The 23526-nt window shown below is 46.7% G+C and overlaps 1 protein-coding gene across 4 annotated transcripts in view; it reads right to left on the bottom strand.

Annotated features, from left to right (window-relative positions):
* Window positions 1-665: 665 nt before the first annotated feature.
* The window catches only part of LOC140494044 (uncharacterized), a 38384-nt gene continuing 15523 nt past the window's right edge, over window positions 666-23526 (bottom strand). For 3 of the 4 annotated variants that reach the window (XM_072592960.1, XM_072592962.1, XM_072592961.1), the window contains exons 2-5: window positions 22464-22598; window positions 16652-16786; window positions 7460-7587; window positions 666-2069 (exon numbers count right to left, since the gene is read on the bottom strand). In XM_072592960.1, coding sequence (XP_072449061.1) covers window positions 711-1739 — 1029 coding nt within the window. In that variant the 5' untranslated portion in view covers window positions 1740-2069; window positions 7460-7587; window positions 16652-16786; window positions 22464-22598 and the 3' untranslated portion in view covers window positions 666-710. The remainder of the gene's footprint in view (window positions 2070-7459; window positions 7588-16651; window positions 16787-22463; window positions 22599-23526) is intronic. The other variant, XM_072592963.1, reaches the window with a different exon arrangement.

Here is a 23526-nt window from a genome sequence, read left to right as displayed (position 1 = left end):
GGAATTACAGACATACTTACACCTTCTTCACTTTCCTGACACCTCTGTGACTATTGCTCCTCCTTCCTTCTCCCTCCAATCCTATACAGTCAGGCTGCTTGTGGGGCCACAGACATGGCTCTGACTGCACCTTCATCAGCTTCTGAAAGGGGAAACTGAATTGGGAGGGAGACGTCAGGCTATACCTGGATTCCCTGGCTGTTTCTCTTCGATTGCCTAGACCTTATCCCTTACTTATACCAGGCTGTCATGTCTGCAGGGTGATCTGTTCTGTGTGTGTGCAATCCCCATAACTCTCAGCATGACAGAGTCTCTCGTCACTGTCTGAGCTCCACGACCCAGTGTTCATCGAGGACATGAGCAGGTGCTCTGACTTCCCAATGTAACAGAACACATTTTCCATTTGACAAACATGCCTTGCCATGTCTTAAAATGCAACATGTCTAGAGTAACTTACTTAATTACTTAGAATTAAGTTAACATCAGGGACATCATAATATGTTAAGTCCCTTATTACACTGTGGCTTACTGAGCGTAATTTATTATACTGGCTCAGAATTTCACATCCCCCTCATATATCTGAGATCAATCTTAACTTCAGAAGTTAAAAAATAAATTTGCTGACTTACAGCAATTAACTGACAGTCAGTAATAATGGTGTATTTATTAGCCAATGAACATACAGCCTTTTCTGTGATAGCTCTTGCACTTCATTCAAACTCGGTGCAGGCAGGTCCCAGCAGCAGAAGGTTTTCTCCATGACTCCCAGATACGTGCAATCCTCCAGCTCCCCCTCCAGTCTGCTCCCTCACAGGGTCACTGTTTCTGTGACTCCCAGGGATGTGTAATCCTCCAGCTCCCACTACACTCTGCTCCCTCACAGGGTCACCATCTCTGTGACTCCCACGGATGTGTAAACCTCCAGCTCCCCCTCCAGTCTGCTCCCTCACAGGGTCACCATCTCTGTGACTGCCAGGGGCGTGCAATCCTCCAGCTCCCCCTCCACTCTGCTCCCTCACAGGGTCACCGTCTCTGTGACTCACAGGGACGTGTAATCCTCCAGCTCCCCCTCCAGTGTGCTCCCTCAAAGGGTCACCATCTCTGTGACTAACAGGGGCGTGCAATCCTCCAGCTCCCCCTCCAGTGTGCTCCCTCACAGGGTCACCGTCTCTGTGACTCACAGGGACGTGCAATCCTCCAGCTCCCCCTCCACTCTGCTCCCTCACAGGGTCACCGTCTCTGTGACTCACAGGGATGTGCAATCCTCCAGCTCCCCCTCCAGTGTGCTCCCTCACAGGGTCACCATCTCTGTGACTCACAGGGACGTGCAATCCTCCAGCTCCCCCTCCAGTCTGCTCCCTCACAGGGTCACCGTCTCTGTGACTAACTAGGGCGTGCAATCCTCCAGCTCCCCCTCCAGTCTGCTCCCTCACAGGGTCACCGTCTCTGTGACTCTCAGGGACGTGTAATCCTCCCGCTCCCACTACACTCTGCTCCCTCACAGGGTCACCGTCTCTGTGACCAACAGGGGCGTGCAATCCTCCAGCTCCAACTCTAGTTTGCTCCCTCACAGGGTCACCGTCTCTGTGACTCCCAGGGATGTGTAATCCTCCCGCTCCCACTACACTCTGCTCCCTCACAGGGTCACCATCTCTGTGACTCCCAGGGATGTGTAATCCTTCCGCTCCCACGACACTCTGCTCCCTCACTGGGTCACCTTCTCTGTGAATCCCAGGCATGACTAGGCCTCGATCCTCAGTGCTGATTTATATCGTCCCATGTTGGTGCATTCACCTCCTAGACCTGAGTGAGCCTCAAGCTCCGGCTCCATGTTGTTCCCTCACATGGTCACTCCCTCTGTGACTCGGTGTTGATTTCAAGCCTCCTGCTCTGCTGTTTCTCCAACTCCAAGTCCCAGTCGGCCTTGATCCTCACTGCTGGTTAATATTCTACTGCTCGCTCTCAGGCTCTCTCCCCTTGTGACTCCGAGGTCATGGTAGGCCTCAAGCCTCAGCTGAGATTTATAACAGCCCGTTCCACACTGCTGTCTTACAGGATCGCTGTTGTGCCTGGAAGACAGTGGAAAAAAGGAGGATTAGACAGAGCAGAGGGTGTTACAGTGATTGAGCAAGCTGTATGGGATGGAACAGGTTATCGGGGAGCGAGGGAGACCTGCAGCAAATAAAGAGGTTTACTGGAATATAGTGTGAGAGTTGAAGACACAGAAGGCGGCAAAGGTAATAGAAAGATAGTGGCTTGTTCATGATGGAGCTTTGTAGAGTCTAAAGGGCTTTTTCTGAGCTGCTTACAGAGATGTGTAGACTTCAACAAATACAAATTGAGAGCCAGCAAGTGTTGTATGGTACTGGAGACTGTTGGATGTTACAGAGTTAGAAGACCCGCAGTAACCGTGCGGAATATAAACTTTCAAGCACTGGTGGTGTTCAAGGTCCCTCAGGACATGAGGAGGTGCAGAGAATGGAAGCATTCCAAATATGGGATTGTAGGGGCTGGAAGTCATGAGATGGATAAAGAGGACGAAAAGTGCCAATTTACCACACGCTACCATTGTAATTATAGAGATTTAGGCAGGGAATCTGTGCTGTCATTGATTACAGTTATATGGAGTGTTCCAGAAGCTGAAGGGGTGACACATTTTAAAAGGGAGAGATTTTAGGTGATCAGAATTTCCAACGACTGGTGAAGTGGCTCAGGAAGGCAGCTCACCACCTTCTCAGGAACAACACAAAATCAACAAGAACTGCTGACTCAGCCATCAAAGTTCATGTCCGTGAATGAATGAAGGAATAAAAGGTCTACAAGTAGCACTGAGGTCACTCAGGCAGACCCTTTCAACAGTACTTCACAAACCCGGAACCACTATATCCTGGAAGGACAGGAGCTCCAGGTGCACGGGAACACCAGCATTTCCAAGGTGCCGTCCAAGCCACGCTCCATCCTCCCAGCACTGTGTCTGTCCCTACACCCAAAGGACTGCAATGGGTCAGGAAGGCAGCTCACCACCACCTTCTCCAGGGAATTACAGATGGGAAGGGAATGGTGAAACTCTGCTGTTTACAGCCAGACAGAAAAATAAATCCAGCAGTGGGTGTGAAATGAAATTTCCCTGTCACAACAACATGATTTGTCTGATTGGCACAAGGCAGAGAGTGTGAAGAAAGGGGCCTTTTTCACGATGGGAACTGGTGATGGGGGGAGCTCCGCAGGGGTCAGTGTTGGGACTACACTCTACACGTTATTCATTCAGAGTCTGGACAAAGGTTGTGAAGGGGTACGAGAAATGGGTTTCCAAGAAAGATCTCAGGGATGAAATTCGTGTAATATGAGGAGCAGGTGAAGTCTCTGGGTCTGCACTTGATGAAGTTTCAGAGACAGAGGCAGAATATCATTCAAACTTATAGAATACTGAGGGGCCTGGATGGTGTGGGCAAGATGTTTCCACGAGCAAGAGAGACTAGTTGCCAAGGGCACAGCTTCAGAGTGAAGGGAATACCCTTTAGAATAGAGATGTGGAGGAATTTATTCAGCCAGAGGGTGATGGATCCGTTGAACTCACTACCTCATGGTGCTGTGGGTGCTAAGTGATTGAACATATCTAACTCAGAGATAGCCAGGATCTTGATGAGTAAGGACATCAATGGTTACAGGGAGTAAGTGAGAGAATGGGGTTGTGAAACAATTCAGCCATAATCAAATAGTGGAATAGACCCGATGGACCGAATGGCCTAATTCTACTCCTATAAATGGACTTCGCTTTTTCCATAGGTTTTTAACTGTCCAGTTATCATTTCTGGCAGATCGTTTACCACACATTGCAACACTTTTCTGATTATTGCTGTCACCTCTTGGTTTCAGATCAACTGCAGAAAGCTACACCATGGAGTAACGTGGGAATCCTGGTGCATAAATCTCAGAAAGGTGGCAAACAGGGCCAGCAGGACATAGAGAAGGTAAATGGAATGCTGGCATTGATTCCAAAGGGAATGGAGAAATAAATTAGAAAGGCTTGTAACAACTATAGAGGACTCCAATCAGCTCACACTGAGAATACTGTGAAGAGGTTTGGTCCCCTACCTGGAGGGAAAATGTCCTTCTGTCCAGAGAAAGTTCACCAGGCTGGTCTTCAAAATAGAGGGATATTGATGAGAAGAGGTGGAGAAGGTTGAACTTGCAGTTGTTAAATTTTAGAAAATGACGCAAATATATTTATACACCAAAGATTTTTGTATTCTTACAGATTAGGTACTGAGACATTTTCTCCTGAGCCTCTCTGTAACTGGAGATAAAGGGGAATACAGACACCAGAGAAGCTAACAGAGAAAAGCTGGGCTGTAGAGACTGGAGGATGTTACAGAGTTTGGGTGGTTTGACATCACTGTTGGTGGTTAAAGGTCAGGTAGGTTGTCATGCTGAAAGATGTCAGGGAGAGTTACAGGGTTATCAGTCCTGAAGGAGTTACAGAGATCAGGAGGAATATAGGGACTAGAGATTACACAGATGGGATGGTCATTGGAGCTACAGGAGATACAGAGAGGTGGGATTATCAGGTCTGGAGATTACAGAGATATTGGTGGTAGTTGGAGCTACAGGAGTTTATAGAGACTGGGAGGATTGGACGGACTGGAGATTACACAGATTTGAGTGGTCGTTGGAGCTGCAGGAGTTTATAGAGACCGGGAGGATTGTTGGTGCTGGGAATTACACTGACATGGACAATAGTTGGAGCTTCAGCAGTAAGATAGGGAGGGTTGAAGGAGTTGGTTCAGTTCACACAGCCAGGGAGAAGTGTAGGGATTGGAGGAGCCAGAGATGCTGAGGGTTCTCGGGCTGCAGTAGATCAGAGAGCTAGAGAGGACTGTCAAGGCAGGTTTTCAGCATTCCCATCAGTTACACAGAGATGTGGAGTGCTGCTGAAATCGACAGGGTTGCAGTTACTGGAAGATATTACAAAGACAGTGAGCTGTAGTATTTGAGGAGTTTACAGCAACAGGAAATATTGAGGAGTTGGAGGCTGTTACAGGTGTTAAACATGCTGCAAGGGATAAATAACCTTACATCGATCAGGGGGATTGGAAGCTCTGGAGATACAGAATGAGAACTGCAGTAACTGAAGAATATCACAGAGATGGGGAGTGAAATATGAGTTAGAGGAGTTATAACATGAGATGAGCTGTATTCAATGGAGTCAGGAAAGATACAGGGAGATCTGAAGAGACTGCAGGTGATCACCGTGGGCGGCACGGTGGCACAGTGGTTAGCACTGCTGCCTCACAGCGCCTGAAACCCGGGTTCAATTCCCGCCTCAGGCGACTGACTGTGTGGAGTTTGCACGTTCTCCCCGTGTCTGCGTGGGTTTCCTCCGGGTGCTCCGGTTTCCTCCCACAGTCCAAAGATGTGCAGGTCAGGTGAATTGGCATTGCTAAATTGCCCATAGTGTTAGGTAAGGGGTAAATGTAGATGTAGGGGTATGGGTGGGTTACGCTTCGGCGGGGCGGTGTGGACTTGTTGGGCCGAAGGGCCTGTTTCCACACTGTAAGTAATCTAATCTAATCTAAAAGGACAGTGAGGCTTCACAGTGTAGGATTGGGGTAGTTTACACAGACAGGGAGTATTTTATGGAATGTTGCTATTTACAGAGATTATGAAGTTGTATGAGGAACAAACAGATATGGAAGGCTGTAGTTAATTAAAACATTTGCTGATATCAGATGCTGAGGTTCTGGAAATTATATGTACCGAAAAGCTGGACAATCTGTCAGAGCTTACAGAGACAGGAACAGCAATACAGCCCGGAGACACTAACACAGATAGGGAGCATTGCAATCACTGCTTTAGGGATGGTAGTAAGGGAGTGTAACGTTTACACAGATAGGGGTGTAAGAGCTGGAGAAGGTTATGGCGATGATTAGATTGATGGAGAGACTAGAGGAGCTTACGTTGACAGGGCTGGTGATAGCGACGGCAGAATGTTACATAGATAGTAAGTCTTGTAGAAACTGATCGGGAGAGTCACAAGCATTGGAGCTGGTTCCACAGATCGGGGTGTTGCAGGGACCTGAGAGGATTACGCAGTTAGGGAGGATTGTAGGATGCCCACCTTTTCAGAGTGTTTCAGGACTGGAAAAGGTTACACGGTTAAGGAGGGATGTTGGAGCTGTGGGAGTTCACAGAGACTTGGAGGTTTTAAGGGTTTGGGGCTGTTAATGGATAGAGGGATATATTTAGGGACAGTAAAATGGAACTCAGAGGGAGAGTTTAGATTAGATTCCTTACAGCATGGGAACAGGTACTTCGGCCCAACAAGGCCATACCAACCCTCCAAAGGGTAACACACCCAGACCCACTTCTCGCTGACAATGCACCTAACACTACGGGCAATTTAGAATAACCAATCCACCTGACCTGCACATCTTTGGACTGTGGGAAAAACCGGAGCACCCGGAGAAAACCCACGCAGTCACGGGGAGAATGTGCAAACTCCACACAGTCAGTCACCCAATTCTGGAATCGAACCTGGGTTCCCTGGCGTGTAAGGCACCATTGCTCACCACTGAGCCACCGTGCTCCCCCAAATTGCAGAATTATATGAAGAGATATTGTTTGAGGTGCTGGGAGGGCTGTCGGGAGTGGAGGAGTGAACAGAGATGTGGAAAGTTGTTGCGGCTTGAAAAGGGTCTGGAGGTGTTAATACAGATAAGGAGGTCGGTAGGGATGGGAGAAGTTTACTGAGGTCGTGTGGTGCTATGGGCCAGGAGTGCTTTTGGGCCTGCAGAATGTTACAGTGATATCATGTTTTCGTGGGGATTAGGAAGGTACACAGGTGGGTATTTTGCTCCAGGCTGGAGGATTTTACAGTGACGGGGGCACTGTAAGTATTGTGCAAGATTACAGAAATTGGGATTATTATACAGAGATTAGTGAGATTGGGCATGTTATCGACACTGGAGCAATTTACACATAGGGAGAGTCGTCAGCATTGGAGTAGGTTTCAAATATACAGCGGGAATATGGGAGAGGCGGAGGTTACAGAAATACGAAAATTTCTGGGAATAACAAGCATTCAAAACAACAAGTTAGACCAAAAGGCATTTTTCCATGCTGTATAACTGCATCACATGACAAGAGACAGTGTGAGAGAGGGAATATAGAACAGAAAGATCCCATGTTTCAATCCCATCTCATTGAGGGAAACCTGCTTTCCCCTGTTGAACTGATCCTCACTAAGACAGCACAGGCCTGGATTGATAACTTTCAACTTCCTATATTGTCAGAGGAAGGCTCAGTACAGCAGAGATGAAAATTAACAAGACGGTGGGGTTTGAGCCTGGGACCATCGTGCACTGTGTTCGTTCTTCAACGCTGTATCTATGTCATGTCTTCTAGACCAAAGTTCGATCCCTTAAATACACTCTGCTCTGTTCACTGTGAGTGATCTTACCTCACTGCAGGGTTTATTGAAGGCTTCAGATCTCTCTCTCAATCTCTCTGGCTGTCTGACTGTCTTCAATGTGGTGATGAAGGAAACACGAATGGGGAGTTCTGCTGAGTGAGGAGCATCCTGAGTACCTACAGGATACAGAGAAATGAACAGAATGGGAAATTAGACTGATGCAGTCAGGATTACACATGGAAAATGGCACTGAGTACCACAGAGATCTGGAATATTCTAGTCTCCATCCGTGGCTTGTGCTACCCGTCTCCCTGGAGTGGAGAATTCTGTTGCCTCAGGATCTGGAGTAGCTGCAAAAGGTACGGTCACCGGCAGCAATTAGACCCTCACGATGACAGATATCACATGGAGAGAGACTGCGTGATATCACCAGAACATCACCCTCTGCCCGCCTCCAACAGAGCACCCCGCCCACCCCCAAACCCTCCCTGTGAAACCATCTCCAATCCCCACACCCATCCCAGTCTGGGCCATCTGTTTCAGATCAGGACATTGGTGTTTCTGTTACCTCTGGCACTTCGAGCAAATCTTCCTAATTGTGTCTATTCGTTCAGATCACATCCTCTTCAGCCTCCTGAAACTGCTTCCTGCCATTGTAACCCTCCCTGTTTAGAACACAGCACAGTTTCTCTTGTAAACACATCTTTCTGGTGACCAAATCTTATTTATCCCTGTGTCACAAGTTATTGCTGATACTTTGACAATTCCAAAAAAAACTGTAATGGACTTTTTCCCAGAAATTGCTGTCACAGCCTAATTCGCTAGTTTGCAGTTTTAGTTAAACTTTGACCCTTTCCCGTTCCCTTCTGCTTGTATTCAGTCACATCCTTATGCTGTTCTGCTGCTTCACCTTTCTATTTGGATTTGGAAAGCTCCTTTCACCTGAACCCTGTCCCTGCATCCTCTCTGTCAGTTTAAAGCCCTGTCCATAAACCTACTGACATGTTTGGCCAGGACACTGCTCCCTGCAGTGTTGTTATTATTTCACTCGTGGGATGTTGCTATCTCTGGCTGGCCAGCATTTCATGTCTACCCCGAGCTTCCCTTGAGCTTAGTGGCTTGCAAATCATTCCAGTGGGCAGTTGAGTGTCAACCTCCTTGCTCTGGGTCTGGATTCATACGTAGCCCAGACCGGCAGCACATAACAGATTTCCTTACTTAAAAGGTATTAAGCAGTCAGATGGGTATCCCTGCTACAGGCATTAAATTCTGGATGAAGAGGCGAGTGAGAGTAACACTAGGCCATTGCCTAGCCCACTGATAGCTCCCTCATCCCTGAGTACTGCTCCCAGTGCACATTCTTCCTAACCGTGGTTTGATGTTGGATGAGTTTGGGGGTGGACAGGGTGCTCTGTTAGAAGCGGGCGGAGGGTGATGTTGGATGGGTTTTGGGGTGGGTGGGGTGGCAAGTGGAGGGTTGCGTTGGACGGTTTTGGAGGCGGGGCGGTGTGGGTCGGTGTTGGATGGATTTGGGGTTGGGGGTGAACTGTTGGAGTCGGGCGTAGGGTGAAATTGGATGGGTTTGGGGCGGGCGAGGTGCTCTGTTGGAGGTGGCAGAGGGTAGTGTTGGATGGGTTTGGGGTGGGGGGGTGCTCTGTTGGAGGTGGGCGGAGGGTGATGTTGGATGGGTTTGAGGTGGGCGGGGTGCTCTGTTGGAGGTGGCAGAGGGTAGTGTTGGATGGGTTTGGGGTGGGGGGGTGCTCTGTTGGAGGTGGGCGGAGGGTGATGTTGGATGGGTTTGAGGTGGGCGGGGTGCTCTGTTGGAGGTGGGCGGAGGGTGATGTTGGATGGGTTTGGGGTGGACGGGGTGCTCTGTTGGAGGTGGGCGGAGGGTGATGTTGGATGGGTTTGAGGTGGGCGTGGTGCTCTGTTGGAGGTGGCAGAGGGTAGTGTTGGATGGGTTTGGGGCGGGGGGGTGCTCTGTTGGAGGCGGGCGGAGGGTGATGTCGGATGGGTTTGGGAGCAGGCAGGGTGCTCTGTTGGAGGTGGGCGGAGGGTGATGTTGGATGGGTTTGAGGTTGGCGGGGTGCTCTGTTGGAGGTGGGCGGAGGGTGATGTTGGATGGGTTTGAGGTGGGCGGGGTGCTCTGTTGGAGGTGGCAGAGGGTAGTGTTGGATGGATTTGGGGCGGGGGGGTGCTCTGTTGGAGGCGGGCGGAGGGTGATGTTGGATGGGTTTGGGGCGGGGGGGGTGCTCTGTTGGAGGCGGGCAGACGGTGATGGTGGATGGGTTTAGGGGTGGGGTGACTGGCAAGTGGAGGGTGGCGTTGGATGGTTTTGGAGGCGGGGGGCGGCGTGGGTCGGTGTCGGATTGGTTTGGGGTTGGGGTGAACTGTTGGAGGCGGGCAGAGGGTGATGTTGGATGGGTTTGGGGTCGGGTTGGGTGGCAAGTGGAGGGTGGCGGTGGGCGGTTTTTGTGGCGGAGGGCTGGCGTGGGTTGGTGTTGGAAGGGTTTGAGAACGGGTGGGAGGCGATGTTGAGGTGTGGGTGGGGGCGGTGTTGGAAGGGTTTGGGGCTGAGCAGCGGGGTGTTTTCGGGGGTTGGCGGGGCATGAGGGCTCACACATGGTTTGTTGCTGCCTCGTCACCTCAACGGGGACTAAACATTACCAAAAATTCCGAGCCCCAGGGGAAAGGCATGGAATCAATTAATCGAATAACCAATTATCTGAATGTACTATTGCCCACCCATCTTGTTCAGATAATCAAGGTTCCTGTGTAAACAGCTGGATATTAACCTGGTGTGTGATTTTTACCTTCACCCAATCAACCCCTGCTCAATCCTTCTGAATGGCCCCAATGTTGGCTCTGTTCCAGTTTAAGACCTGAATCTATGGACCTGTCTGGTCTTTTTCCATAACTATGTTAAAAATAAGACAGTTGTGGTGACTGGATCCAAAGTGCTCTCTGACTGATACTTCAGTCACTTGCCTGACCTCGGGTTCTGAGGGGAGGTCCAGTGTTGCATCCACCTGAGTAGCATAGAGCCATCTACATCTTGATTTAGGAAACATTCTTAGACATATTTGACAAATTCCACCCCGTACGGTCCTTTTATCCTCTGGGTCACCCAGTCAATCCATGGGAAGCGAAAATCTCCATCCAATACTACTCTATTATTTTTATAGGTACCTGCAATCTGACTACACATTTTCTCCTTTTGTAACCGCTGGCTATTTGGGGGACTAGAACACCATCCCAGCAGACTGACCACCCCCTTTTTGTTTCTAAATTTTAAAAATACGGCCTCATTTGATGACCACTTAACAATATTGTCTCTCAGCACTGTTTTTCTGTCCTCCCTAATCAAAGGGACAACTTCCCCTCTTAAATTACTTGTCCTTCTGTCACACTTGTAGCTTCTGTATCCTGGAACACTGAGCTGCCAGTCCTGCCCTTCTCTCAGCCATGTTTCTGTTATGGCTATAATATCCCACTCCCCAGAGCTAATCCATGGTCTGAACTTCTCTGCCTTACCAGTCAGACCTCGTGCACTGAAATTAATGCCTTTTAAACCAGAAGTCTTTTTCCTCCCTATACTGTGCCCCGGATATCCTGGATAGGAAATTTGCTCTCGATGGCTCATGTATTTTCCCCTGACTAGTTGATGGCCGCTGTCTTATTCAGAGTCTCAACTCCCTGCCAAGCTCGTTTAAATCCTGCTGGGTAACACTAGCAAATCTCTTCCCAGTGATACTGGTGCCTCTCTGCTTCCAGTGCAACCCATCCCCCTGGTACACGTCACCTCTACCCTAGAAGAGATCCCAATGACCTAAGAACTGAAAACCCTACCCCCATACCAGCGCCTCAGCCACACATCCATCTGGCCGATCTTTCTAATTCTATCCTCACTGGCACGTGGCATGGGAGTAATCTGGAGATCATTAACCTCAATATCCTGTTTTTTAACTTCTTACCTAACTCCCTGTACTTATTTCACAGGGGCCTATCCCTTTGTCTACCTCTGTCACGTAGGCCGATGTACACAATGACCTCTGGATGTTCACCCTCTTCTTCAGAATGTTCAGTAACCACTCAGAGACATCCTTGACCCTGGTACCTGGGAGGCAGCACACCATCCTGGGGTCTCTTCTGCAGCCACACAGTCTCATGTCTGTCCCCCTCACAACTGAGTCTCTGATCAGTATTGCGATCAGGAGAGAGGATCTGGCAAACAGAGACAGGAGGAACTCCCTGCAGTTGGGTTGATATTAGGAAGGTGGAGTATTTAAAAGTGATGCTGTGAACACTCGGGGCCAGTGTGCTCCTTGAAGAGTGAATAGTAAAGGCAGCAAGTCCAGGGAATACTGATCAAGCAATATCATGAGTTTGATAAAGAAAATCCAGTTCAATAAAATCGGGAGAAGCCATTCACAAGTATAGAGAGTGCAAGAGGATTGTAGAAAATGAGGGACAAACAATGGTCATGAAGTACATTTGGCAGATACAACTGAGGAAAAACCACAAGGTGTTTCATCACCATCGTTAGCATAAGAGGCTTCCCAGCGAAAGAGTGAGGTCTGTTAGAAACCAAAGGGACAATCTGTGCATGGAGCTAGAGGAAGTAGGTGAGGTCTTCAATGAATATGTCCCATCTGTATTCACACAGGAGAAAGGCATTGTAGCCGGGGATTTCAGTCGTGATGGTGAAGTGCTAGAACATGGTAAGATCAATAAGGAGGGGGTATTAAATGCTTTCACAAGCATAAATATGTGGAGAAATCCCCAGTGCCCACTGAAATGTAACCCACGCAGCTATGGGAGGTAAGGGAGGAGGTTGCTGGGGCCCTGGTGGATATATTTAATACTTTGCTGGCCACAGGTGAAGTGCTGCATGACTGGAGGATATCTAATGTGGGTCCTTTGTTCAAGAAGGGCAGCAGGGATAGGCCAGGTTATTACAGAGCAGATAGTCTGACAGCAGGGGGAGGGAAATTATTGGAAACAATTCTGAGGGACAGTTTGAATTCATAACTGGAAAGGCAGGGATTGATTAGGGTTAGTCAGCACGGATTTGATACAGGAAGATTTATCTGGTGAAATCAGTTCAGTTTTTTGAAATGGTGTCTGAAAATATTGATGAGGGCAGTGCAGATGAGGTGGGTTCCATGGAGTTCATTAAGGCCTTTGACAAGGTCCCACATGGAAGACTGGTCCAAAAGGGAAGAGCCCATGGGATCCATGGTAAGTTGGCAATTTGAATCCGCAATTGCTGGAGGGTTGGTTTTGTGATTGAAATCCTTTGCTCAGCGAGTGTACCACAGAGTCCTGTGCAGGAGGCTTTGCTGTTCCTTAGGGGCATTAATCACTCGGATATGAAACAGAACGTATCATTATTAGGTTTGCAGATGACATGAAAGGTGAAGGTGTTGTCCACAGTGAGGGCGATGGTCTCAGGCTACAGTCTCAAGGTTGAGGCTGGGACAGAATTTCAACAGAGTCATTTCAATTGATAACCAGGCTAGAGCACAGCAGGCAATGAGGGAAAACTGATGAATTAAATTGCAATTACTTTGATGTAAAATGCCTGACAGGTCAGGCAGATGAACACACGGCATTGATGGGAACATGGGACTGGGAAATGACAGGAATTACAGAAACACAGCTGAGGGAGGGACAGAGCTCGCAGATCATTGTTCCAGAGGACAGATTCAACAGGGAGGATAGATGGGGAGGCAAGGGAGGAGGGGGAGTGGAGTTTTTGATCAGTGAAAACATCACTGCAGCACTGAGAGAGGATATTCCTGGGGATCGCCCAGTGAAGCTGTTATGGAATTGAGAAATAAGAATGAATAATCAGTTTGATATGACGGTACTACAGGCCCACAGTAGTCAGCGGGAGATTGAGCAGCAAATATGTCGGAGATCTCAGATATCTGTAAGAAGTATAGGGATGTTAATGGTCGGGGATTTAAACTTTCCAAACCTAGACTGGGACTGCCATAATGTTCACAGCTTGGATGGGAGGGATTTGTTCAGTGTGTTCAAGAAAACTGTCTCAATCAGTGTGTAACTGGCCCGACAGCAGAAAAGGATAAAACCTGACCTCCCCTTGGGAAACAAGGTAGTGAAAGTGGCTGAATTGTTTGTGGGGGAGCACTTTTGCAAAGTCACCACAATTCTATTAGTTTGAAAATAGCGATGGAAAAGGACAGGCCTGGTCCACATGTTAAAGATCAAAACTGGCCTTGCCCCGTCCAGAAGGTATTAGGCAACACTGTCCAAAAGTTGATTCGTGGAGGCTATTTGCAAGTAAATGAATGTTGGGGAAGGGGGACTCTTTCAAAAGAGAGATAAATTAATATTTCAGGGCCAGCATATTCCTGTTAGTGTGAAGAACAATGCTGACACAATTGGGATACACTGGATGACCGGGAATATTGAGGTTCTGGTCAAGACCAAAGGGGGCACATGTCCTATATAGCCAGCTGGATTAAGTTAATCCCTTGAAGAACATTGTGGGTGTAGTAATACTCTTAAGAGGGAAACCATGAGGGTCTAAAGGGGAACTGACAGAGCTTTGGCATAGAAGGTTCAGGAAAATCCAGAGAGATTCTAAAAATATATTAACAACAGAAGATTAACTCGGGATACAATGTGAGCCCTTAAAGTCATCTATGTGTGAACCCACAGGAAATGGGTGAGATTCAAAACAAACACTTCACGTCAGAACTTACTGTGGAAAACACACTGGGGAAGCAGGGAAATAAACAGTGATATTTTCAAACGAGTCCACATTGGAGAACAGGAGGTGCTGACGGCTTTCAAACACATTAAAATTAGACAAGTCCCTGGGAACTAATCAAGTATATCGCAGGACATTGGGGTAAGTTAGGGAAGAAACTTACAATGATATTTCTATCACTGACAGCCACGGGTGGTGAGCTTGGAGCCTGGAGGTTGCCGAATGTTGTGCCAGTATTTAGGAATGGCTGTGACGGAAAGCTAGGGACATAAACACCAATTAGCTTGATGTCAGTGGTGCAAATGTTGTTGGAAGCAATTCCGCAGGACAGGACTTGCATGCATTTGGAAAGGCAACACTTGAATAGGGAGAGTCAGTACAGCTTTGTGCATACAAAGTCGTGTCTCTCAAACTTGATAGAGTTTGTTGAAGAGGTGACCAAGGAGATGGATGAAGGCAGAGCGGTCGACGTTGTCTATCCTGACTTCAGCAAGGCCTTAGACAGGGTTTAGCGTGGTGCACTGGTTAGTAAGGTTAGATCACATGGGATCAGGGAGAGCAAGACAAAAGGACACAAAAGTGGCTTGACAGTAGGAGACAGAGGATCGTGGGAGAGAGTTGTTGTGCAGACTGGTGGGCTCTGACCAGCGGTGTGCCGTAAGCATTGGTGCTGGAGTCACGCATGTGCATTATTGACATAAACAAGAATATATAAATTATTGTTAGTAAGTTTGTATATAGTAAAATAAGTGTTATATTGGGCAGTGAATACAGTTATCAAAGGTGCTCTTAACCAACTGAGCCAGTGGGTCAAGAAATTAAAGATGGAGCAGAATGCAGGTATTGGATTTTGTTAAGATAAACCAGGGACGACTAACACAATTAATGGCAGAGGTCTAGACAGTGTTGTCTAACAGAGAGAGACCAAGGGCTGCATTTACATTGTTCCTTGGAAGTGGTGTCACAGGTGGACAGGATGGGGAAAACAACATTTGGCACACTGGCCCTCATGGGTCACAGCATTGAGTACATGAGTTGGTCCATCATGATACGGCTGTATCAGACATTGCTGGGTCTCCAGTTGGAGTACTGTGTAGAATTCTGATCCTCCTGCTTCAGGAAGCATATTCTGAAACTGTAAATGGAGCAAAGATTGACGAAGATGTTACTGATACTGGAGCGTTTGACAGAAACAGAGAGGCTGGATAAGCTGGAAAGCAACATGGGTGGAATGAGATAGATTTGGCAGATAAGGTTAAGGAGAATCCAAAGAGATTCTACAGCATACAAGTACAAAAAAGCTACTAGAGAGATAATGGGGCCCCTCAAAGATCAATAAGGCCATCCATGCCTGGAACCACAGGAAATGGGAGCGACCTGAAATCAATTTTACATGTCAGAACGTACTATGGACAAAGACTAGGAAACAAAAGGAAATAAATAGTGATGTCTTGAAAAGAGTCCCCATTACAGAAGAGGTGGTGCTGGAGGTCTTAGCACACAAAGGTAGAGAAAACCCTAGGTCCTGAACAAGTGTATCCCAGAACATTGTGGCAAAGTCGCAGTGGGGACCGTGGCAGAGATATTTGTATCAATATCCTTCGTATTTCCATTGGGTGTAGGTGGCTGAGGGCTAACTTTATAAAGGTTTATAAAAACATGATAGGTATACATAGGTTTAACAGTGAAGTTCTCTACCCCAGGGTAGGGGAATCCATAACTAGAGGGCAAAAATATGAGGTGGGAGAGGAAATACTTAAAAGCAACCAGAGGAGAACATTTCCACACAGAGAATGGTGCACATATTGAATGAGCTGCCGCTGAAGTGGTAGAGAAAAGTACAATTCCATCATGGAAAAGACATTTGGGCAGGTACATGGAGAGGAGAAGGTTTGACGAGACCGGGACTAAACGCAGGCAAAGGTGACTCGTTCAGGAACCATGGTCAGCATGGACTAGTTGGATCGAAGGAACCGTTTCTGTTCAGCATGGCTCTTTCTCCAGTTATTGGAGGAGGAGACTACTGAGATAAGGCACGTTTTCGGCATTGAAGCAAGTTACAGCGATGGATATGGTAGTCTGGAATGCAGTATATTTCAAATCGATGGAGGGACTATCAGGAAGTGAGGAGGTTACAGGGACAGGAACTGTTATAGGAGTTACAAATTATTGAAGACACTGGTCCACGAGACATTGTATATGTACTGTTGGGGAACACAGAGCAGAAAGATCCCAGGCAGCATTCCCACACACTGATGAGAAACCTGCTTTCCCTTCTGTCACACTGATGATCGCGAAGACATCACAGGTCTGGATTGATACTTGTGACACTCCCGATGCTATCTCAATGCAACAAAACTTACAGTAGGGCTGGTGATTGACCTGGGGTGTGTCTGTACTGTGCTCCCCCTCCAGAACTGTATCTAAGTGATGTCTTGTTAGCCGATGTTTGGAGCCCTCTCATTGCTCTCTGCTCTGTTCACTGTGAGTGATCTTACCTCACTGCAGGATTTACTGAAGATTCCAGATTTCCCTGCCCTTTGTCTGTCTGGCTGACCGACCACCTTCAGTGTGGTGATGGACGAGACATCCTGTAATTGGGAAGTCTATTGAGTCAGGAACCTCCTGATTCCCTGCAGGAGACAGAGAAATAAACAGGATGGGAAATTAGACTGATGTAGTGAGGATTTCACATGGAGAATGGCAGTAATTCCCACAGAGATCTGGAAAATTCCAGTCTCCATTCTTGGCCTGTGCTGGTGTTTCTCTGTGGAGTGGAGAACTCTGTTGGTTCAGGATCTGGAGCAGCTGTAAGAGCGGGAGACACTGATAGAGGCATGAATTGGACCACTACAATGAGGAATACCACATGGAGAGATACTGAGTGATATCACCAGAGTGCAGGAAGGTATCAGGATCAAACAATCATGAAATAGAAACAGGTTTGTCTCCAGGATGCACTGGTATCAGTGTTCAGGGATGTGATAGCCTAGTGGTGTTATTGTTAGAGCATGTATCCACAACCTCAGCTAATGTTCGTGGGAGGAAGGTTTGAACACCACCAACTGAAATGGTGGAATTTGAAATAGATTATTTTAAAAATAGTAATTGTCAATCCATCAATACCATTACTGATGTTCAATAAATCCAAAAACTTCGCCTTTCAAGAAAGACATCTGCCCTTCCTCATGTGGTCTGCACGACATCCCCACAGCAAAGTGTTTGCCTCTCAATAACCCTCTGAAATGGTCGAGCAAGTTACTCAGCTCAGGGGCAGCTAGGGCTGGGCAAGAAAGTTTGGTCAGCCAGTGACACCCATAACCCATACTTGATATTTTTTAAAAATCCATTCCGATGGTCCCACTGGAGCTGTGCTGGGGCCAGTGTCCTGGCCAATCATGTCGGTTAGTTTATGGACAGGTTTTTAAACTGACAGAGAAGATGCAGGGACAGGATTCAGGTGAAATGAGCTGTCCCAATCCAAAGAGAAAAGGTGACGCATCAGAACAGCATGGGAATGTGGCAGGAGAGAAGCAGAAAGGAACAGGATGGGACAGAGTTTAACTAAAACTATATATCAGCGAATCGATTTGTGCCAGGAAATTGTGGGAAAGAGTAAGTTATCTTTTTTTTTGAATGGACAAAGTCTCTTCAATAAGGTGGATGGATTTGTGACACAGAGGTGAAAGAGATTTCAACACCAGAGACATGTGGTTACAGTGCGAACTAAAGGTGGAAATAAATACTCAATATTTCACAAGCGTGCAGAAACTCAGGCAAAATGGGCAAAGCCAACAATAATGGATAACAAAGGCATTACAGAGAAAGCATTTGGTCTCAGATCATGAAGTAGAGTCAGTCTGAATGTAAATTCTGGCTATTACTTGCCAAGGACACAAGGAGCAGAAGAGATTTAGTCACCTAACAGCATTTCACTGCTCATCATTGCATTAAACAGGAACTCATTGGAACTTTTAATAAAGGTATTATGATAATTTAGTGAAACTTCAATATTCATATAAGCTTGACAATCATACTGACAAGAGTGATATTATAGAATTTTATTTCAGTGTTTCTTTGAATAACAAATTGTGCAACTGGCAAGGGACATAACTATCTCAGAGCGATCGTTGCGTGATGAAACTTAGTGAATGAGTAGTGTCACCTGGAGAGATCCTCAGGGAAATTGTGATAAAGTGCAGTTTAAAGAAATATAAAGTTTTAAAGTGAATCACAGAAAGGACAAGGTACAACTAGAAACAAAAACAGCCAATTACATGAGGTTGAGAGGAGAACTGACCAAGGTAAACAGGCGAAACATACTGAAACATGTGTCTGTCAATGAACAGAGGAAAACATTTGAAGGAACAGTGTAAAATATTCAACAAAAGGACATTCCATTGAAACAGACAAAACCTCAGCAAGAAATTCCCTCCCATCCCTCATTAAGGACAAAATGGATCATATTAGATTATGAGGCTTAGAAGATCACTACAAAGTACTTAAAATCCTGAAATGAGAGAGTTTAACCAGTAAGTATTAGAGGGATTGCGAAGGGTCTGCTCGCAGGAAGAAGGCAGTGGGAAGGGGAATCATTGTCAGCGATATGAACAGGGAGAGGTGACGGTGCTGGAGGTGGTGAGAGTGTTACAGAGAGTGGTCAGGGCCTGAAGGGTATTACAAAGCCAGTACGAATTGCTGCAGCTGGAGGGGTTTGCAGAGGTAGGGAGGGACATCTGCATTTTTATTTATTCATGCATGGGATGTGGGGGTCACTGATTGGACCAGTATTCTTTGCCCCCACTGCTAATTGCCCAGAGGGCAGATCAGAGTCAGTTATATTGCTGTGGGTCTGGTGTCACGTGGAGGCTAGACCAAGTTAGAATGTCAGATGTCCTTCACTAAAGGAGGTAAGTGAACCGGGTGAGTTCTTCCAACTGATCAACAATGCTTTTATGGTGGCCTCACCAATGTCTTGTTCAGACAACATGAACTGTGTACCTGAAGGGTGAGGGTGTTATCCACAGTGATGTGGATGTTCTCAGGCTACAGCCTGAAGGTTGAAGTTGGGACTGAATTTCAAAGAGTTATTTCAATCGATAAGGCAGACAAGAGCAGAGCAGGCAATGAGGGAAAACCGATCAATTAAACTGCACTTACTTTGATGTAAAAGGCCTGACAGATAAGGCAGATGAGTGCATGGCATAGGATGGGAACATGGGACTGAAATATCACAGGTATTACAGAACAACAGCTGAGGGAGGGACAGGACCGGCAGCTCAATGTTCCAGGGACAGATGCTGCAGGAAGGACAGAACAGGAAGCAAAAGTGGAGGGAGAGTGGAGTTCTTAATTAGTGAAAAAAAATCACTGCAGCACTTAGAGAGGATATGCCTGGGGATCGCCCAGTGAAATTCTCTTAGTGGAACTGAGAAAAAAGAATGAGTCATCACTTTGATATGACTGTATTACAGGCCCCCAATAGTCAACGGGAAATAGAGCAGTAAATATATCAGGAGATCTCAGATATCTAACAATAATAGAGATTTAATGGTTGGAGATTTTAACTTTCCATACCCAGACTGGGACTGCCATAATGTATACAGCTTGGATGGGAGGAATTCATTCAATATGTTCAAGAAAACTGTCTCAGTCAATATGGAAATGGCCTGACTGCAGAAAGGGATAAAACCCGACCTCCCCTTCGGAAACAAAAGTAGGGAAAGGGACTGAAGTGTTTGTAGGGGAGCACTTTGGCAAAATCACCATACTTCTATTCGTTTGAACATAAATGTCATGTCAGAACTTACTGTGGAGAAACTCCAGGGAAGTCAGGGAAATAAACAGTGATGTCTTCACAAGACACCCCATTGGCGAACAGGAGGTGCTGAAGGTTTTAAATCGCATAAAAAGTAGACAACTCTCTCGGAAGTAATCAGGTGGATACCATGGCATTCTGGGGGGGGGGGGGGGGGGGAAGGGGGTGGGAGGGAAGAGTTAGGGAAGAAATTGCGGGGTACCTTAGAGAGATATTTCTATCAAATACAGCTACAGGTAATGAGCTGGGAGTGTGGAGAGTGACTAATGCTGTGCCAGTATTTAAGAAAGGCTGCGAGGGAAAGCCAGGGACCTAAAGACCAATTAGCTTGGTGTAAGTTGTGCGAATGTTGTTGGAAGCGATTCTGCGGGACAGCAGTTACATGCATTTGGAAAGGCAATGATTGATTATGGATCGTCAGCACAGCTTTGTGCTTACAAGATAGTGTCTCACAAAGTTGAGTGAGTTTGTCGAAGAGGTGATTAAGAAGATAGACGAAGACAGAGCAGTAGACATTGTCTATCCTGACTTCAGCAAGGCCTTTGACAGGGTTTATCGTGGTGCACTGGTTAGTAAGGGTAGATCACATGGGATCAGGGAGAGCGAGACAAACGGACACAAAATGGGTTTGACAGTAGGAGAGGTTTGTTGTGTGGACTGGAGGCTCTGACCAGCGGTGTGCCATAAGGATTGGTGCTGGGGCCACATGTGCATTATTGACATAAACGAGAATATAGGAATCATTGTTATTAAGCTAAATAAGTGTTACAGTGGGGAGTGAAGACAGTTATCGAAGAGGCTCTTGATCAACTGGACAAGTGGGTCAAGGAATGAAAGATGGATTTTAATTAATGGATTTTGTTAAGACAAAACAGCGATGACTAACACTGTTAATGGTAGGGCCCTGTTCAATGCTGTCGAACAGACAGTGAGACCAAGGGGTGCAGTGACATTGTTCCTTGTAAGCGGTGTCACGGGTGGACAGGGTAGTGAAAGTGGATGAGGCACACTTGCCATCATGGGTCAGAGCATTGAATACCTGAGTTGGTCCATCATGATACGGCTGGACAAGACATTGCTGGGTCCCCAGTTGGAGTATTGTGTCGAATTCTGATCATCCCGATTTAGGAAGCATTTTCTGAAATTGTACACGGAGCAAAGATTGACGAAGATATTATTGATACTGAAGGGTTTGACTTCCAAGGACAGGGTGGATAAGCTGGAAAGCACAACAGTGGGAATGAGATAGCTTTGGCAGATAAAGTTAAGGAGAATGCAAGGAAATTCTACAGCATACAAGTACAAAAAAGCAACTAGAGAGACAATAAGGCCCCTCAGGTATGGAACCACAGGAGATGGGCAAGACCCTAATAAATATATCATGTCAGAACATACTGTGGTCAAAGACTAGGAAACAAAGGGAGAGAAACAGTGATGTCTTGTAAAGAGTCCCCATTACAGGAGAGGTGGTGTTGGATGTCTAAGAACTCAAATGTAGAAAAAGCCCTAAGGTCCTGAACAACTGTATCCCAGAACATTGTAGCAAAGTAGTGGCAGGGACACGAGCAGAAATATTTATATCATTGTCCTGCGTATTTCCATTTGGCATAGGTGGCTAGGGGGTGACCTTATAAAGCTTTATAAACCATGAGGGGTACAGGTAACGTGAATCGTGAAGGTCTCTATCCCAGGGTAGGGGAGTCCATAACTAGAGGGCAGAAATATGAGGTGGGAGAGGGAAGACTTAAAAGGGATCAAAGAAGGACATTTTTCACAGAGAGCATGGTGCACATATTGAATAAGTTGCCAGGGGAAGTGATGGAGAGAAGCACAATGACAACATGGAAAAGACATTTTAGGTAGATACATGGAGAGGAGAAGGCTTGAAGGGATATGAGCCAATTGCAGGGAAACGTGACCCGTTCAGGAACCATCTTCAGCATCGACTAGTTGGATCAAAGTAAAGGTTCTGTTTCTGTTCTGCATGACTCTGTCATTGGAGGGGGAGACTACAGAGATAAGGCACACTGTAGACACTGAAGCAAATTACAGTAATAGGGATGATAGTCTGGAATGCAATACATTTCAAATCTGTGGAGGGACTATAGGGAAGAGAGGAGGTTACAGAGACAGGAACTGTTACAGGAGTTAAAAATTATTGGAGACATCGGTCTTCACCATGCCATAGATACAGTGTTGGAGAGGGAAATACAGAACAGAAAGATCCCAGGTAGCATTCCCACTCTCTCTTGGGAAGCCTGCTTTCCCCTCTGTTGTACTGATGCTCACTGAGACAGCATAGGCCTGGATTGATAACTGTGATACCCCGATGCTGTCTCTGTACAACAAAACTTACAGCAGGGGTGGTGATTGAGACTGAGGTGTGTCTGTACTCTGCTCCCCCTCCAGCACTGTATCTATGTCATGTCTTGTTAGCCGATATATGGAGCCCTCTCATTGCTCTCTGCTCTGTGCACTGTGAGTGATCTTACCTCACTGCAGGATTTATTGAAGGCTCCAGATCTCCCTGCCCTTTGTCTCTCTGGCAGACCAACCATCTTCAATGTGATGATGGACGAGACACCCAGCAGCTGTGAAGTCTATTGAGTCAGGACCTTCCTGAGCACCTACAGGAGACAGACAAATAGACAGAATGGGAATTTATACTGATGTAGTGAGAGTTACACATGGAGAATGGTCCTGAGTAAAACAGAGATCTGTAAAATCCCAGATTCCGTCCCTGGCCTGTGCTGCTGCATCTCTCTGGGGTGGAGAATTCTGCTGATTCAGGATCTGGAGTGGCTGTAAGAGCGAGGGGCATTGACAGATGCAGCAATTAGCCCCACACAGTGAGGGATACCATATGGGGAGATACTCAGTGATATCACCAGAGTGCTGGAAGGGTATCAGGCTCAAACAATCATGTCAGAAGGTTTTAGAATCAAACAATTGTGTAGGAAGAAGGGGTTCTGCTTCATGATGGAAAAACTGGTCAGGAATGAGCAACCAGTGAGCAGGTGAAGTGATGGACTAGTGGCATTATTGCTAGAGCATGTATCCAAAACCTCAGCTAATGTTCACGGGAGACAAGTTTGAATCACACCATCAGAAATGGGGGAATTTGAAATCAATAAATTTAAAGATAATAATTAATAATCCATAAATAACTATGAGACAATTGCCAATGAACAAAAAATCCAAACACTTGTCATTTCGAGAAGGACATCTGCTATTCTCACGTGGTCTGCACGACATACCCACAGCAAAGCGATTGCCTCTTAATTCCCTCTAAAATGGCCAAGCAAGTTACTCAGCTCAAGGGCAACTAGGACTGGGCAAGAGAGGCTGGTCAGCCAGAGACACTAAAATCCCACGAGTTAATAAAAGCAATCCCGTTACACTGGGCCCCACTGGAACCATGATGGGACCAGTGTCCGGGCCAATCATGTCAGTAGGTTTATGGACAGGGCTGTAAACTGACAGAGAGGATGCAGGGAAAGGGTTCAGGTGAAAGGAACTTTCCAAATCCAAATAGAAAAGGTGAAGCATCCGAAC

The sequence above is a fragment of the Chiloscyllium punctatum genome, chromosome 23, assembly GCF_047496795.1.
Source record: "Chiloscyllium punctatum isolate Juve2018m chromosome 23, sChiPun1.3, whole genome shotgun sequence".
NCBI lineage: Eukaryota > Metazoa > Chordata > Chondrichthyes > Orectolobiformes > Hemiscylliidae > Chiloscyllium > Chiloscyllium punctatum.
The sequence above is the reverse complement of the archived record's forward strand: the minus strand, read 5'-3'. Positions and strand labels throughout refer to the sequence as shown.